The following is an 18,867-nucleotide window of genomic DNA, read 5'->3' on the forward strand; positions in this document are numbered from 1 at the left end:
ATTAAAAAATATTTGTAGGTAGGTGTCATGCATTATGTGTTGACAAAAGGAGTTGTAATAATTTATTATTCATTTATCAACACCAACTCTAGAAATCAACTAATAAGCTCTATATAGTACACTGAGGCAAAAATTAAGAAGCTGAATATAATCATATTTATAAAGAGGGCAAGAAATATGAGGTTATATTTTACATGGTATTATGAAATGCTGAAATTAGTAACCAAGTCTTTTTTGCTCTGAGAAGATTAAATCACTATAAAAAATAAACAAAAGGAATGCACTGAAGACACCAATAGTGCACAAAGTTAATGTATCATATACAAGTCTAATCAACACTGAACTATAAAGCTGCAACCAACGGCAAGGTGCAATTACTCATATTGTTTTTCCATTCCCTGTAATGGTCAAGATATAATTTATTGCAAAGATGTAAGTGACCAAGAGGGAGAAAAGGTTCCTGTTAAAAAGTTACAGGTTCAAACCTGGTGTGGACTGCATTTCCAGAGATGGCGTGCCTCAGTGGACACGGGCTTCAGGTAGGACAGGTTTGGGCGGGAGTCCTGCCTTTGTCACTTAATTGGGTGTGTTTGGGAAGGTTGTTTTGCCTATGGGAACTTCAGTTTTCCCATAAGTAAAATAAGGATGGACAGACTTCATGGGAACCTTATGGAACAGCATTCCCAGGGAAGCACCCAGCACAGGGTCTGGCGTGTAGCAGAAGTAGACTGATGTTGACAATGGCCATAAGCATTTCATGCATGGATAAAAGCAGAAAGGAAGCTTTAAGTGATTAGCCTTTCACATTCTCCAGATTTGACACCCTGGTTTTGTAACACTGAGGAGCACTGACTCTCACAGTGGAACTTCCCATCATGGGCATATGACTCACCACAAAGCCAAGTGCTACTAGGGGCTCCCCTTCATTTAGGTGGTAGAGGAACGAGCCCCCATAGGTGTGTCTGTCCAGGGGCCAGCCGACGGTGTGATCCACTCTCCCAGGTTTCCACTTCTTCTCATCAATAACCCATAACTTAAAAAAAAAAAAAGGTCCTAGTATATAATTTAGATATTTTATGTCACCACATGTACAAAAGCTGCTAAGTTTTATGTTTTATTTTTGAAGTTATAAGTGGAAAACTGTAATGAGAGAAACACATAAAAGGCATTTCAAACATCCCAGCAAACTGCAGGGATGAATGGAAGTAAATAAACGAGTTAGGAAATTCAGGAATGCTTAAGACATTAACCAGGTTCTCAAATGGGAAAGGTGTTCATGTTTGTAGGAAACGCCATAGAGGGGATGAGGTGCTGGTAGCCACCTAACACCTGGATCCAGGCGGGGGCCATGCAGGAGTGCTTGCCTCATAAAGTGCACTGAGCCCTGCATGTCAGAGCTGCTACTTCACAGGACAGATGTTATTTTTCAGTAGAAAAAAGTTTATTTCCTCCTGCATTGCCTTCCCCCCAACTGAAGCAAATCGATCATCCTACTTTCAGAAGGGTAAGGTCTAAACTTTATACAACAATTTTCATGTGAAATACTATCTAAAAATCAGATTTTATGTGACATCACATAGTGTTAAGTGCAATCTGCCAAGTGAAGGTTGCTCAGTCATGTCCGACTGTTTGTGACACCATGGACTATACAGTCCATGGAATTCTCCAGGCCAGAATACTGGAGAGGGTAGCCTTTCCCTTCTCCAGGGGATCTTTCCAACCCAGGGATCGAACCCAGGTCTCCCACATTGCAGGCAGATTCTTTACCAGCTGAGCCACAAGAGAAGCCCAAGAATACTGGAGTGGGTAGCCTATTCCTTCTCCAGCGGATCTTCCTGACCCAGGAATCGAACCAGGGTCTCCTACATTGCAGGCGGATTCTTTACCAACTGAGCTATGAGGGAAGCAATCCGCCAAAACAAGCCCTTATTCACAATATAATAACTCTAGTTATGTACAGAATTTGAACCTTTCTGAATTTTACCCCCCAAAATATTTTTAACAAAAGAATTATAATGAAACTCTTATGTTAATAAACCTAAAGTTTGGGAAATCAGACTAGAGATTGGATAAACTGAGAAAATATCCATTTAACCTAATAAAAATGTATGCTGCAGATTAAATATATTGAGCGGGTATTTCATAAACTAAGTTATTTTTACATTATAATTTTGTATAAGAATTCTTATAGGATGTGGTCATCTTACAAAGAGCATAGGGATAACAGGTCAAATCCTATTAGGGAAATGGAATTACAATGAAAAAAAAATTAATGTCACAAATATTTTCAAATTCAAGACTTATTTCAATCAACATTTGACAAAACAAGTAGGACATGCAGACACAATTTATATAATAGTGAAATTTGATTAGTTATATTCTCTAGCCCCTTGAAAGAAAGTGAAGTCGCTCAGTCGTGTCTGACTCTTTGTGACCCCATGGACTGTAGCCTACCAGGCTCCTCCATCCATGGGATTTTTCCAGGCAAGAGTACTAGAGTGGGCTGCCATTTCCTTCTCCAGGGGATCTTCCCAACCCAAGGACTGAACCTGGGTCTCCTGCATTGCAGACAGATGCTTTACTGTCTGAGCCACCGGGAAAGCCTCTTGAAAAATATCCCAAATATCTTCAGTCATTATGAACATTTCCAATTAATGATAATTACATGACAATACAAATGAGTATAAACTTCATCTTGCCACATTAAAATTACACCAGCAAATGCAGGTACCTCCTTCAGCCCGATTCCATAGGTCTGAGGCTCGCAGTTGGCCCTCAAGTCGAACTTCCTATACAGCTGCTTGGCCAGGTGTCCGTGGCAGCCCTCTGCAAAAATTGTGACTTTAGCATGTAGTTCCAGTCCCCGCTCGAAAGTTGTCTAAGAAATAAGAACACGTTAAATTGCAACATTTGACAGTTTTTAAAATGTTCACATTCTGGTTGGTTTTGAATTGAACTATGATTTAGAAATAGAAGAGAAGGTACAAATATATAATTTTAGAAGTAAAACTAATTACTGTTTTAAGTGGAATTTAAATTTATAAGGCAGTCAATCAATATCTTGTGTCTTTATTATATTTACTTTTTCACTTCAAAAGTACTTGATTGAATGGTTAAGTTTGTAAGAATTAAAACAAACAAACAAACAAATAGAGCATGCTCCCTCTCCCCATTACCTACAAATGAATGTACAGTGAGAAGTGAGGGGGAGGGGCAAAATGGATGAAGGGGGTCAACTGTGCGGTGACAGCTGGTAACCAGGCTTGGGGTGGTTGTCACTCTCCAGTGTATACAGAAGTTGAATTATAACACTGGATACCTGAAACTTCTATCATTAAAAAACATTTTTTACCTCACACCAGTCAGCAGGGCCAGCATCAAAAAGTCTGCAAATAACAAATGCTGGAGAGGGTGTGGGGAAAAGGACACTCTCCTACACTGTGGATGGGAATGTAAACTGGTGCAGGCACTATGGAGAACAGTATGGAGATTCCTTAAGAAACTGAAAACAGAGCGACCATATGATCCAGCAGTCCCACACCTGTGCATGTATCTGGAGAAAACTCTTAATTCAAAAATCTGGAAGCACTCCTATAGTCATTGCAGCACTATTTACATTAGCCAAGACATGGAAGCAACTTAAATGTCCATCAACAGATGAAAGGATAAAGAAGATGAGGTGCATATACACAAAGAAATATTACTCAGCCATAAAAAAGAATGAAATAATGCCATTTGAAGCAACACGGATGGACCCAGAGATGATCATCTAAGTTCAGTAAGTCAGACAGAGAAAACCAACTATCACATGGTACCACCCATAGGTGGAATCTAATTTTTAAAAAAGGATACATATGAACTTATTTACACAACAGAAATAGATTCACAGACTTTGAAGACAAACCTATGATTACCAAAGGAGAAATGTGTGGGGAGGAGGGGAGGAATCAATCAGGAACTTCCATTCCTGGGAGTGTGAACACCTTTCACATTTGCTGGTAACTCTGTGCTTGTCTCGTGCATCATCCACACGCACGTGATCCCTATAAATGACTCTGCTTAGTGCCTCTGAATTTGTTTTTGTCCTCCTCTTACTACACTTCATCATCCATAAACCATGTTAAGAACCTAGCATGCGGAGTGTTACCCAAATATATACACACACCTATATACTGAGATCTTACATATACAACCAAACTTTTCTGGTTCCTGATGTCACAAAAATAGGATCATATAATCCAACCTTTTGTGCATCGTATTTTCTCACCATAGCACTTCATGGAAATCTCGCAAGTCACCGTGTGGCTCAAATCTTTCCATGCGGGAACACCACAGGTTGGTGCTTCGGTACCAGGTAACAGACATTCACTGTTTCCAGTTCATTTGTGATGAACAGCGTGTTATAAAACATACACCCTGTGTACGTGCCCTTACAACATTGGTGCTTCTGTTCCTGAGTGTTAGGTTTCCAGGAGTGGCACTGCTCCTCCTGGACACACCTACTTTAATTTTGCTAGCTGTCCCCAGAATGTCTTCCCCAGAGTCTGAACAAGTCACATTCCTGCCCGCAGTATGTAAGAAGACACTGTCCCTATCTCCAGCTTGTGACAGTATGCGTGTGTGTGCGCTCAGTTGTGTTTGACTCTTTGCGACCCCATGGACTGTGGCTCACCAGGGCTTCTCCAGGCAAGAACACTGGAGTGAGTTGCCATTTCCCTTTCCAGGGGATCTTCCCAACGCAGAGATCGAACCTGAACCTCCTGTATTGGCAGGCGGATTCTTTACCACTGAGCCACCTGGCAAGCCCATACCTTTTCTTCTTACGTTTTTGCTAAATGTAGTACTAACGCACTGCTATGCTAATTTGCATTTTCCTGATTACTCTCTTCAGCATCCTTTTCTTTTTGATTCAAGAACTATTAACTGAATGCATCTGGTATACCAGGTTCTATGCTAGGCACTGGGGAAGAGAGGACAGAAAAGCACCATTCCTTCCCTGGGGTGAGGCACAGGGGCAGGACTAAATATCAATAACTACGTGGGTGTACAAGGACCAAGTGTGACTGGATGTATGGAGGAGAGCATGGTGGTGGCAGGGGTTCTGGGGAAGAGCCGCGTGACTGGGGGAGCAGGAAGGGTCTCTGTGAGGACCTGGCCTGGGAGCTGCGGACCCGGGACAAGAGACGCCTAAGGACGTGCCTTCTGGTCAGTGCTCACCTGGATCTGCTCTTCTGTCCATTGTTATATTTTAAGATTCTGCCTGTTTTTTTAACATGTTCTCCTTTTTTCTTGTCAATGCAGAAGTGCTCTTTGATATCACTGGCACTCAAACTATTTTCTCCAATCTACTGCTTATCTGCAGACTTTGTGGTATTTTTGGTATACAAAAATACCAAAAAAGTGCTTAATTTTTAAGTCATTAAAAAAGGCCTGTCTCTTATAGGTTTCTAATTTCTGTTATAGGATGGCTTACCTTATACCTAGGTTGTAATTATAACCTAGATTTCTTTCTAACTTTTTTTTATTGTTTTAAGAAGTCATCAGAATTTTTATAAAATGAAGGTCCAACCCTATCTGCTTCCAGATAGACATGCAGTTTATCTAGCTTAACTTACGCCACAACAATTCAATCTCAGTGAACTAAAGTACTCCTCAGTATATTTCCGCTTCCTCTGAGAGGCAACACAGCCCTGCGTGTGCAAGGGGCAGTCCTGGAGCCATACGCCTCTATTCCAATCCCAGCCCCACTGCCGAACAGGGGTCTGACCCTGGGCAAGTCACTTAACCTCTGAAATGTGAAAACATCCACATCAGAATTCTGACAGGGGGCTTCCCTAGTGGCTCAGCGGTAAAGAATCCACATGTCAATGCAGGAGATGCGGGTTTGACTCCTGGTCCTTGAGGATCTCACATGCTGCAAACAACTAAGCCCATGTGCCCCAACTACCGAGCTTCTGCTTTAGACCCTGGGAGCTACAACTACTGCAGCCTGCGTGCCTTAGAGCCATGCTCCACAACGAGAGAAGCCACTGCAATGAGAGAAGCCCATGTACTGCCATCAAGAGGAGCACCCACTTGCTACAACTGGAGCAACATCCTCACGTAGCAACAAAGACCCAGAGCAGCTAAAAACACACAAACAAATAAAAATAAAAAAAAAAGAATTCTGACAGTAAGAAGCCTGACAGATCTAAGGTTAGAGCTACTGAATGAGCAGCTGGACAATAATTCTGGGACTTGGGGGAGAGGTGTTTAAAGTTATGTCACTAAATGAGGCCACTACGGAGAAAATATAGGCAGAGGATCCCACAGTGAAGCCTAGAGCCCAGATACTTAGAGGATGGGCAGGGTGGGGGTAGCAGAGGATGAGCAGGCAAAGGCAGAAGGGGGCCCATGAAACACCAGGAAGACCAGGAGAAGGTGGGGTGAAAAGCAGGAAGTGTTTCCAGAAGAAAGTTATTCAGCTGTGCCAGCGTGCCCACCGGGAGGCCGGGTGACAGGACAGAGAACTGGGTCTGCTAGACGAGGTGTCTGTGAGCCATAAGAAGGGCAGGGGGAAGCCCAGCCACGCCGGAATAAATGAGCTGAACAGCAGAGGACACAGAGCCCACCCTCAGTTCTTCCCCTTCCACACGGCCATATGAAGACAGACTGAAAAACTGAGACTCTGTAGCTCAAGTTACTGAGATTCCACTGTCCTCGTCTATGCTGTTACCTCTATACATACACAATATATAAAATATAAAAATGTTTTTACAACTACAAAGCACAGAACACAAAAATATACATTTGGACAAATATCACAAGAACACGCACAAAAAGAAAGTATCAGAATGGGAGAATTCGTGTGCTTCAGTGTCATAATATTAAAAGTAAAATTTTTTAAAGACTAAATGGCAATTTATAATTACCTGACCATAATATAGAAAAGAATAGCCATAACACAGGAAAGAATATAGGAAAACAATATTCTGTTATTATTATTAAGTCCCCTTAAAACTAAGTTCCCCTTCTTACACTGTTAGTAGGAATGTAAGCTGGTGCAGCCACTATGGAGAAGAGAATCGAGGCTCCTTTACAAACTAAAAATAGAACGACCATATGATTGAATAACCCCATTCCTAGGCATATACCCAGAGAAAACCATAATTTGAAAAAAACACATGAACTTCAGTGTTTACTGCAGCACTATTTACAATAACCAGGAGATGGAAGCAACCTAAAACGTTCATCAAGAAACAGATAAAGACCATGTGGTATGTATACATGATGGAATACTACTCAGCCATAAAAAGGAATGGAACTGTGCCATTTGCAGAGACATGGGTGGACCTAGAGACTGTCACACAGAGTGAAGTGAGTCAGAGACAGAAAAAAAATTGTATATTAATGCACGTATGTGAAATCTAGAAAAATGGTACAGATGATCTTATCAATATTTGCAGAGCATTAACAGAGAGACAGATGAAGTGAACAAACATACGGCTACCAAGGAGGTAAGGGGAGGTGAAATAAACTGGGCGATCGGGACCGACACATATACACTACTGATACTATGTGTAATACAGATAACTAACGGGAACCTCCTGTGTAGCTCAGGGAAGTCTACTCAGTGCTCTGTGGTGACCTAAACGGGAAGGAAATCCAAAAGACAGGGGATATATGTAAACATATAGGTGATTCACTATGTTGCACAGCAGAAGCTAACATCTTAAAGCAACTGGACTCCAATAAAAATTAAAAAGGAAAAAGACAACAGCAGTCATTTCTCTACCAAACGATGTCTTGGACAAGGCTTACTCTCTTTTCAATAAGTCAATAAAAAATACTATGTACTACTTAACAAGAAGTTGAAAATGTAAAAAAATACACAGAAAACTGAGTTCCCTAAAGCAAGTTTCTCTCAATCCAGAATTTTATTCCCTTTCTGTCGCCTCTGACCTCACCCTGTGCTCTCTGAACACCAATCAACCAGAGTCAGGTGACTACAGGGGCTATTATGAAAATACCTTTAATGTACTACAACTGCTGTTACAGATCCATCATTAACGTACAAACTCAGGCTGTTTCTCCAGTGCGAGATGAGCCCACAAACCCTGGAGGCAAGGAGTACCTAGCCAGAAAGTCATAAACCAGAGACATCCTGACTTCCCAGTCAGAGGAAGTGGTTAATCCCAGCTGCTTCTTTTTTCTCTTGGCCACCCTGTGTGGCTTGCGGGCTCTTAGTTCCCCGACTAGCAAATGAACCTGGGCCCTCAGCAGTGAGACTGCCAAGTCTTAACCACTGGACCCCCAGTGAATTCCCAATCCTAACTTCTTCGGCTTTAAGATACCCTCAGCTCAAAGACCAAGCTGGCGTGGATATGAGGGGCTTCTTTCCCCATGCTGCTCGGCATCCTGGAATAAACCCTTACTTTGTCATAAACTCCCGTTCTCAGAGTTTTGGCTTTCTGTGATGCAGGTACATTCCACACTTTGAGAAGCAGGATGAGATGACAGGTGTCTGCAAACCTGGCTATGCATCAGAATCCCTGGGGCCAGTTACAAGACAGCTCCTTGGCCCTGCCATAGGACAGGCTGAGTCCCACGACCTCACGAGATTCTGTACGGCCAGGTAAGCCACCAGGAGGAACAGTGAGGCGCTAAGACTTGAGGACATGGGCACATGCTGCTCTCTAAGCATGAAGGAGTGAGAAGCAGGAAGACCTGCTCGGGGAAATGCTAGACTAGAGGCGCAGTTCTGTTGTATAATGGGAGAAAAGGACTGATTAGGAGGTGACCCATCTTTCCTGAGGCCCTGGCATTACCTGGCTCTGTGCCAGCTTTGGCGTAACCCTCCATGATCTCAGCCTTCAAGGAGCCTCTATTCTAGTTGAGAAATTAAGACAATAAACAAGCATGAATAGACAAATTTGTTTATCAAGATGTTAATCTGTGTTTTGTTCTTGTTATAGGAAAGGAAGGTTATTTTTTCCTTGTCCTTTCCAAAGGACCTAACAGAGCTGAAATCCATGTAACAGCTCTTCTTTTACAAATTCAAAAATAATGAGCTGTGAAAACTGGAAGGCCATTCAGGCATATTCTGAAAGCTAGAAAGGCAATCAGTCTTGTATTTACCAAAAGATGTCAAAGATTCAATCCACATTACTGACAGCAGTGATGCAAACAACTCTTGTCCACAGAAGTGGCGGACTGTGGAGGGGAGCTGAGCAGCTGGCCCACGTGTACATGTTTTTTGATTTCCCTGAACTGGCTATAACATCTTTCCAAATCCCTCATGAATAAATGAATGAAATAATATCTGTGACCTGTGTTTGTTTTATATTTATATGAATCATGTTTTCACCTTTTAAGAAAATTGTTCTTAAACATGTTATATCCACTTATCTAAATTATATTTAATTCAAAGATGTTTATTTTTTAACAATGAGATAAAATTCCACATTAATAACTAAACACTAACATGCACTTAATTAATGTGCAGTCTGTAGCAAGACCAGATCATTGAGTGTGAGTTAATTTTATATTTTACTGTCAGTCTGCAGAGCATAAACTGTCCACAGGCTCACCTTTGGTGCACCGTCCTTCTGTATCCCTACGTCATTTGTGGCAATTCCTTTCACACTGCCATCTTCATGAAAAAGGACCTAAAACAAAAACACTTTTCATTATCACCTGGAGACTCGTAACTGTCTTGCAAAGAAACAACAAACGGCTTTTGATTTTTAGAAGGTGAACTTATTCTCTAGATTATAGAGACACAGGCTTAAGAATGTTCAAGTAAAAATAAGAGATGTGCTTTTAAGATACTCCCTTCAAGATCAAACAGAACTCAACTCAAACAGCTTGAAATGGAGGAAATGTCCCAACCTGACGAGGAAGAATGGGAGATCTACTGAGAGGACACCAAGGAGCCAGGAAGATGCAGTGTTTCAGAGGTCAAGGGCATATGTACACAGCCTGGACTCAGGGCCTGTGGCACACTGGACTGTCAGTTGGGGTCGCTGAGGACAGTGTCAGGAAAGCCTTTTCCCCAGTGAGCCCAGACCCCAAAACCAAACACTTGAATAAGACAAAACAGAGTGGGGCTGAAGACAGCCCGGGGTGATTAAAGCTTATTTCTGGACCACGAAGAAAGAGGGAAAACTGATCAAAAGTGTGATTGTGAAGATGAGAAGGAACAATTCTCCTACTCGGTTTCTGTTTCTTCCAGAGGAAGATGCTCTTTGGACAGGAAAGAACTGGAACCTCATGCCAGAAAGCATGCGAGTGAAAAGGTGAGATGAGAACCAGCAGCAATGCACATTGCACCTTGGAAGGGCTGTGGCCTGGACCTGTAGACGGCCTTGGCAAACAGGAAACTGCGGAGCAGAGGAGAGCTGCTGGTGACTCTGAGAGTGAGTGTGTGTGTGTGTGTGAACCATGGATGCCACAAACCACCTACTTGTGGCTTGGACACTGACTCCCATTAAGAACAGTTTATTCGGGAGAAATGCAAACCCAAATCCACGTGTATGAACTGGGAACATAGAAACCAGTAGCAGGACGTGCAGTGCCGAGGCCCATGTGTTTCATTTGGCTTACATCTACTGTAATGGGAAAAACAAAGATGGTTTTAATTTCACTGGTGACAAAAAGGACAACTCCCTCTCCTATCCAGATTCTTTCAGCATTTCCTTTAGAAAACTTGACTGTAAATTCTTTCTGTCTCTCATAGATATATGGGAATCATATAAAAAGCTAAGTAAGATTTCTGGTCAGCATCTTAGTGTTTCTTGGGTCCTCAGAGACACATCTGACATGTGACCACGGAGGATGGTGTCCAGTCTCCCTGTCTCTGGGGGACAGTCTGGGCTACGTGCCTGCCTCCACATCGTCACTTGCTGCCAGTCAAAAAGATATAGGATGCTTTATTTTTTCCTCTGGAGAAAGACGATTAACATGTATGTAATGGACGGTATCTGTCTGGTTGAGTAAAAGGTTAAGAGTTCCCTCTGTCTTGGCAATCACCCTAGCAGATGGCCTGTAATTGCACTGCAGTCTTGGTTTAATGCTCATTCAGTAATAAAACTGTTTCATTTTTGTTTATAATTTGTAGAGGTGAGTTTTTTCTGGTTTGGCTGGAGATTTTATTTTTAATAATTTCCCCAACAAGTAGTGAGACTCTACATAGTGAGATGTAGTTACCAGAGTTATTTTGAAGGGATTATTGGAAGCGCAGTTTCTAGAATGAACATGGTAACCCGCCTTGCTGTAATCAGGCTTGAAGTCGTTGATTCACTCTGGGGGCCACATAAAAGGGAATGCATTCAGAGGAGGGCAATGAGAGTACTACAGCAACTCAAAATATGTAACATGGTGGTTGTCAGAATTGAGAATATTTAACCTGGAAAAAAAAATCACCAGTGACGGTGGGGCAGGAGAGCGGGCATAAAAATTGGAAAGCTGTCCTTGGGGGAGGGCACAGATTTGTTCTATACACTGTAAGAAAATAAAGAAACATCTACTCAATTTACAGACGAGAGCATTACCAACAATCCGTACATTGGAGGCTTTTTTCATCCTAGGTTGACCAGTCACCTGATATGGAGCAATACCAGGACTTCAAGTACTCTTTGGATTGATCCTGCTAAGATTTCTTCTGATTTTATAACTCTAATATCCTATGGCTTTTTGAAAATATTTATCTATTTACATTCTTGGTTTAGTTTCAAAGGAAACAGCGATCACTTCCCATCAGCATTAGGAAGAGAGAGGCACAAACCTCGGCAGCTGCGTAGCCAGGGTACACCTCCACACCCAGGGCTTCCGCCTGCTCCCCCATCCAGCTCACCAGATGGCCCAGGCGCACAATGTAATTGCCATGATTGTTCATCGGGAGACCTACAGACAGAGGCTGGATTCAGAAGTCTGACTTTTTAGTGGTAAGTCGCAAAAACCTAAGTACTAAATTTAGAAATTCTAAGGTCTAATTTCTGCATTATATACACGCATCATCTTCTGGCCATAATTTCAATTTATTTCCTAATAATTTTTGTCTAGAGTTCAAACTGTTACATTGAAAACAACGTTACAGAACTAAATCAGAAACTCCTGGGTGCTTTACAAGACTATCCCAATGCTCCTAGACTGAAAGACAAAAAAGCACTGGGCTCTGGTCCTGCCTTCTTTTCCACAAGCTAGCTGTGTAATTTTGGGCAAGTCCTTCAGGTCTCTGGGCCTTTGCTTTCTCATCTGTAAAAGGAAAGGATTTAACCAGATGAAATGTAGTTCCTTCCAGCTGTGGAATTCTGTAAGTCCACAATATTTATCATTCTTTACCTGGAAGAATTGGCACAGGAATTCTGTATTTCTCTGTTAAAATTCCAAATCTATCTTCTGTTACAGGAGTGTTGAGAGGGGCCTGGAAACAAAAGGAGGAGAGAAAAGGGTGTTTTGAGTTCATATCTGTAAGGGGAAACACAAAATAGTAAAATAATAAGTCAAAAAGGAAAGAGAACTGTCTTCTTCACTTTTCTTCCATCACTTCCTTTGGAAAACCTGACACTGTAAACCCTTTGTCTCTTTGAGGTGCATGGGAATCTTTTAAAAAACTAAACAAGCCAGTTTTCATCTCAGGACTATCTTTTCCTGGGGGACCTGGAGCCACCTTTGAGTGAACCTCAAGGAGGCTGGCCTCCTGTCTCCCTGCCTCTGTGGAGGTCAGGCTAGACACTGGCTCCAGTGCTCAATGGACACGGAAGACAGGCTTTATTTTTCTTTGGATAAAGACAATTAACAGGTATGGAATGGATTGGATCTGCCTGGCTACACGAGGCTTTGATGTGAAAAATTTTTTCTATTAATTTTAGAACTGCTATTTTGTCAATACTAATTAAATGATGCTTATTTCTGAAATACACTGAAGAGAGAAATTAGGCATAATTACAGCATGTCAAGTTTCAAGGAGCTTGCTACTTTAGAAGGAAGAGCATGGTCACTTGTGCAAAGCCCCAGGTCAGCACACCCAGCCTCGGCACTGACCTCCCAGCCTTGGCGCTGACCTCATTCCATCTCAGCCTCTCTGCCAGTCCTGGTGAGGTGTCCTCCTGAATTCCCCACCTGGGAGGCGACAGTGCCTCAAACAGTGCTTTTGCTTATGACTCCCGTGCCCCAACCACGTTCTGTCTGTCAAAACCTCTCCTTTTCTGCTGCTCTTTGGAGCTCCTTTCTGTTTGCTAGATGGGGTGCTGCTCAGAATCACTGAATGAAGCCAATTTGACCTTTAGATTTACTCAGGTGAATTGTGTTTGTTAACAGTTTTCACAACTGTTTATATAGAATATTTAGTATTCACAGATACTAAATATTCTAACCTTGAATACCTTGAACAGAAATAATATAGCTCATCTCACAGAAGAAAAAACTGAGATATGCAGAGTATAAGATTTTAACCGAGGTCATACAAACGAGCACAGTAAGACTAGCACTGGCTTCTCTGTATAGCTCGCCTGTGACGTGTCTGCTTAGGTTATAAGTCTTACTCATGTATTTCTTTAGAAAATTAGATTAAATTATCCTCTTTATGTATTAAAGAGGCTTTATGTATTAAAAATAGGATAGTTATAGAAAATTTTATTAAGAACAATGATATAAACACCTATGGAGTAAGTTAGGAAATACCCTCAAAATCAAAAAGCTGTATTTTATTCAAAAACCTTCTCAAGATAATGTCTTCTCATAAATCCAGTACACAAACACAACATGTAGAAAGCAATATGTGAAATGAGTTAATTTAAAAATTATTGACTATATTTGATGTTAGTCAATTTTTTTGGCCCTTTTAAAATTAAAAACCTATCTCCAGTTACCCTCTAAGAGCTAGAACCAGGTGAAAAGGGTTCTCCACATTCCTTTCATCTGGACATAGAAATACAATCAAGATGAGAGTCGGTATAAATAACAACTTTTCATACTCCCTTCTCCTTCCAGTCTGGGAACAGCTCTTGTAAAGCTCGTGGATCCAGGCACGCGCCTGAGAGGGTGTGAGCGCCTATCTGAGCAGCTTTCTCCACCAGACACACACGGATGTCCTTCTCATGCTGGGCGGCCAGCTGCTTGAGCCGTGCGGCCGCGGAGAGCCCCGCGGGACCGGCACCCACAATCACCACGTCCGCCTCCTCTGCAAACCGCTCCATGTTCACTCCTGGGAGTGAAGAGGATTTAAACATGCATGACAATTCTGGGATGACTATGACCTGATAAAATCACAAGGTTGGGTTATGAGTACTCACTATCCTTTATAGCATTATTATTTTTTTAAATAAACTTTTTGTTTTGTATTGGGGTATAGCTGATTAACAATGCTGTGATAGTTTCAGGTGAATAGCAAAGGGGCTCAGCCATACACATACACGTATCCATTCTTCCCAGAACTCCCCTCCCATACAGGCTGCCACAAGGCATTGAGCAGAGTTCTCTGAGCTATACAGTAGGTTCTTGTTGGTCATCCATTTTAAATATAGCAGTGTGTACGTGTCCATCCCAAACTCCCTAACTATCTGTCCCCCCATTCTCCCCTCCCTGTCACAGCCCCCCAAACATAAGTTCATTCTTTAAGCCTGTGAGTTACAGCATTATTTATATAAATTGCCCCTCTGCTTCCTGCGAGAGCTATACTAAGTATATTATTGTTTCAGCAGAATGTTCTCTTGGGTTCTGTTTGAGGGCATTATCTTACTTCAGCTTCCATAAGTCAACTTTTATTACTGAGATCTATTAGTGTAAGTTTGCAAATATTTGCTTATCTAAATATTAACAGGTAACAGATTTGATAAAGTTATAAAATCTTAGGTGATTTTATGCTATCATGAAAAATATAATATCAATATTTACCTCCACAAAATGATTCAATGTTTCTAGAAAGATCTCAACAGTTTCACAAAAATGATGACTTACCTTCCCATCGCTTGTCCTGATCCCGGGGATAGACAGTATAGTGGGTAGTAATTCGAGGTACAACAGAAGTTGAAGACCATCGTGTAGCACACAGAGGTAGGTAATTTTTCTTAATTTTTATGGCATGAAAGCACTGGTATACTGCACAAAAATTAAGAACAGTATTATTTTTTCAAATAGTTTTTCTCAGGAGTAGTTTGAACAAAATTTTAAAGCAAACACACACACAAAATCTAGGACTGGGGATCTGATCTGTTTTCTCTTTGTTGTTGTTTAGTCACTAAGTCATGTCCAACTCTTTTGCGACCCCACAGACTGTAACCTGTCAGGCTCCTCTGTCCATGGGATTTCTCACGCAAGAATCCTGGACTTTTCTGTTAATTAGCCCTAAAACCTTAAAGAATCACTCAACTGTTATAGGTTTGTTTCCTTATTCAAAAAAGTAAAGGGCTACCAGGTGATCACTAAGGTACCATCTTTTTTTTTTTTTTTAAGTCTTGCCACACAGCTTATAAGGTCTTAGCTCCCTGACCAGGGATTGAACCCAGGGCCACGGCAGTGAAAGTGCTGAGTCTTCACCACTGGATTGCCAGGAAACCTTCCCCCCTACTAAGGTAACTGTGTGAGTCCACGTGATGCCCTCTCTTTGGAAACCTGTTTATCTTCTGGCCACATCAACACTGCAGACATTCAGTCAATGAACAGTTAAAGCTACACTGCCGAGCCCTTAGCTGGGAGAGAACTGAAGCGGACTGTCATCTTTCCAAGGTAGACAATCCAGTCGGCTTTTCCTCATAAAGCAATGTTCACAAACTAGAACATTTTAAAAGCTTTTTAATAAGCTAATCTATTCAATTTACCTTATGTCAAGCTTCACCTATAAATAGGATGACCGTATAATTTACCACCTAAAGCAGATACTTGGAGAGCACTATAGTGAAAGTGAAAGTCACTCAGTCATGTCCGACTCTTTGTGACCCCATGCACTGTACAGTCCACGGAATTCTCCAGGCCAGAATACTGGAGTGGGTAGCCTTTCCCTTCTCCAGGGGATCTTCCCAACCCAGAATCGAAGCCAGGTCTCCTGCACTGTGGGCAGATTCTTTACCAGCTGAGGCACCAGGGAAGCCTTTCGTGGTCAGCACCAAGGGAGGTATTAATGGTTACACTGGGACCACGTGGGCAAACTGCACTTCAGGGTCGGCTTCATTTTAAATTAAGGAGACCCACCTTCCAACTGAGTTAATGTATATATATTCTTTGAGTTAGCAAATCAGAATTTTATGGAAATAAACACAAGTGTGCCAAGATTTATCTGCAAGAACGTTCATTAAACTTCCATTGTCCTTAAACCTGCACCTCTCTCTCCTCCATGCCTTACCTGAAGCCGAGCACAGCAGGCCTCACAGAGAGAGAGAACTAGTGAGGTGGGAACTGTCAAGTCATCTGTTGTGTTGGACCCTTGTTCATTCACTCAGATTACAGTAAAGACAGGTCTTTTCTCTTCACGTAGATGAATCCTTCCACCTGGGTGATGACGCTTTTCCTTCCCATCTTCTTAGAGATATTCCTACTTTAAATATTAATACCCTCCTTTACTCCTGGATCTTCAATTTCTTACCCCCTTCTCTAGTACTTCTCTCCACAGTGATCCCTTAATAATAACAAAAATAAAAAGACAGAATCCTTCCTTGGGAATAGCCCTGAATGCTATCAAAACTTACATATGGAGCTATGGGAGTCTGTCATGGGAGAAGGAATAAAATCATCAAAGGAACAGAATAAAGAGTTCATAGAAAGGTAGAATACATATAAGGATTTGGTATACGATAAAGATGCTTTTTCAAATCAGGAAGAAGAGATAGTTCTTCATTAAATGGTCAGATACTGGCAGAAAGTTAGCTCTTTCTTAATATCAAAATGAATTTCATTTGATCAATGATTTTAATAGAAAAAAGTGAAAGTATAAAGGATTACAGTGATAAATCTACAAATTATTTGAGTCTCTGCTTTTGAGTGTGGGCTGAACTTCAGGATCAGCTTCCAGTGAGTAGAGTGTGGCAAGGAAAAATACTAACTTTACAGTGGAGAGCCATGACAGACACTCTGACCAAGTGACCAAGTTTACCATAACTACAGTAAGATACATTAGTATCACATGATGTGATGTGTTGAGAAAAGCTCCTCACCTCTGTGGCACACCTCCCCCAAGTCTACAGCCTTGATCTAATTGTGAGAAATCACCAAACTCAGATCAAGGGACATCCAACAAAATGCCTGCCCAGTGCACACTGAAGGTGTCAAGGTCATGAGACGCAAGAAAAGAGAGAGGAAGCACCATACTCAAGTAGACGGGACAGGAGAGGGTGTGACAACTAGAGCAAGGTGGGGACCAGGCCTGGGTCCTGAACAGAAAAAGAATCTGGATAAAGGCCACAGTTTAGTTAATACTGTTGTGTCAGTGTTAATTTCTTTACATTTGATGATTATTTTATGGATACGAAGTTAAGCTGGATGAAGGATATAATATCGAGAATTCCTCATGCTATCAGAAAAGATTGTGAAAGAGTGTAAACGCTTGTGACCTTGGATCAGGCAATAGTTTCTTAGCTATGGCACCAAAGCACAAGCAACAAAAGAGAAAACAGATAAACTGTACTTCACCGAAATTAAAATCTTTTGTTTTCAAAAGATACCATCAAGAAAGAGAAAAGATAACTCATGGGAGGGGAGAAAATATGTGCAAATCATATCTCTGATAAGGGGCTTGTATCTAACATATACAAAGAACTCATTTCTAGTAATAAAAAGACAAATAACATGATTAAAAACACACAAAGAACCTGAATAGATGCTTCTCCAAAGGAGATAAACAAATACCCAATATGCACATGAAAAGATGCTCAATATCTTTAACCATCAGAGAAATACAAATCAAAACCACAATAAGATACCACTTGATATCCACTGGATGGTTATAATCAATAAGATAGACAACAACAAGTGTGGGTGAGGATGTGGAGAAACTGGAACCCTCCCCTACACTGCTGGTGAGAATGTAAATGGTGCAGCCACTCTGGAAAACAGTCCGTCATTTCCTCAGAATGTTAAGCATAGTTTCCACGTAATTCACTCTTAAGCATAAACTCAAGATCAAAGAAAACATGTCCATACAAAAACTTCTGCATGAATGTTCATAGGTACATTATTCACAGCAGCTCCAAAGTGGAAATGACCAAATGTTCATTAGCGAATGGACAAATAACAAGTGATACTGACATACTATTCAGCAATAGGAAGAAGTGAACATGCACAGGCCTTGCAAACATTAAGTTCAAGTGACCAGAAGCCAGCCACAAAAAGACCACATTAGGGACTTCCCTGGTGGTCCACTGGCTAAGACTCCGTGCTCCCCTTGCAGGGGGTCCAGATTCAATTCCTGGTCAGGGAATTAGATCCCACAATGCTGCAACTAAGAGTTCACATTCCACAGTGAAAGCGTTCACAGGCCGCAGCTAAGGATCCTGCACGCCACCACGAAGACTCAGGGCACTCAAATAAAGCTGTATTTTTACAAGACCACATATTACATGATTCTATGTATACAGAATATCCAGGATAGACTAATTGATAGAAATAGAAAATAAATTAGTTACCTAGGGCTGGAGAGTTGGGATTGATTTCTAACGGGTATGAGATTTCTTCCTGGGATGATGAAAATGTTCTATCACTGTGTGATGGTTGCAGAACTTTGTGGACATACTAAAAACCACTGAATGGTATACTTCAGATGATGTAATGATATGGTATATAAGTTACATCTCAATAAAACTGTTATTATGGGAAAGACATTATGGGATTATGGGAAAAACACTTATAATTTTTAGGAAGAAACTTGGATTTGGAAAAGTTTTTCTAACTATAGTTAAA

At 41.3% G+C, this 18,867-nt stretch overlaps 1 protein-coding gene across 2 annotated transcripts in view; it reads right to left on the reverse strand.

Annotated features, from left to right (window-relative positions):
* The window catches only part of ETFDH (electron transfer flavoprotein dehydrogenase), a 44,374-nt gene that overhangs the window by 7,874 nt on the left and 17,633 nt on the right, over window positions 1–18,867 (reverse strand). For both annotated transcript variants that reach the window (XM_010813805.4, NM_001077130.2), the window contains 7 exon segments: window positions 14,938–15,078; window positions 13,956–14,185; window positions 12,322–12,403; window positions 11,765–11,883; window positions 9,570–9,647; window positions 2,732–2,878; window positions 893–1,033 (listed from right to left, as the gene is read on the reverse strand). In XM_010813805.4, the coding sequence (XP_010812107.1) occupies window positions 893–1,033; window positions 2,732–2,878; window positions 9,570–9,647; window positions 11,765–11,883; window positions 12,322–12,403; window positions 13,956–14,185; window positions 14,938–15,078 (938 nt within the window).

This window comes from Bos taurus, chromosome 17, assembly GCF_002263795.3.
Source record: "Bos taurus isolate L1 Dominette 01449 registration number 42190680 breed Hereford chromosome 17, ARS-UCD2.0, whole genome shotgun sequence".
NCBI classification, from domain to species: domain Eukaryota; kingdom Metazoa; phylum Chordata; class Mammalia; order Artiodactyla; family Bovidae; genus Bos; species Bos taurus.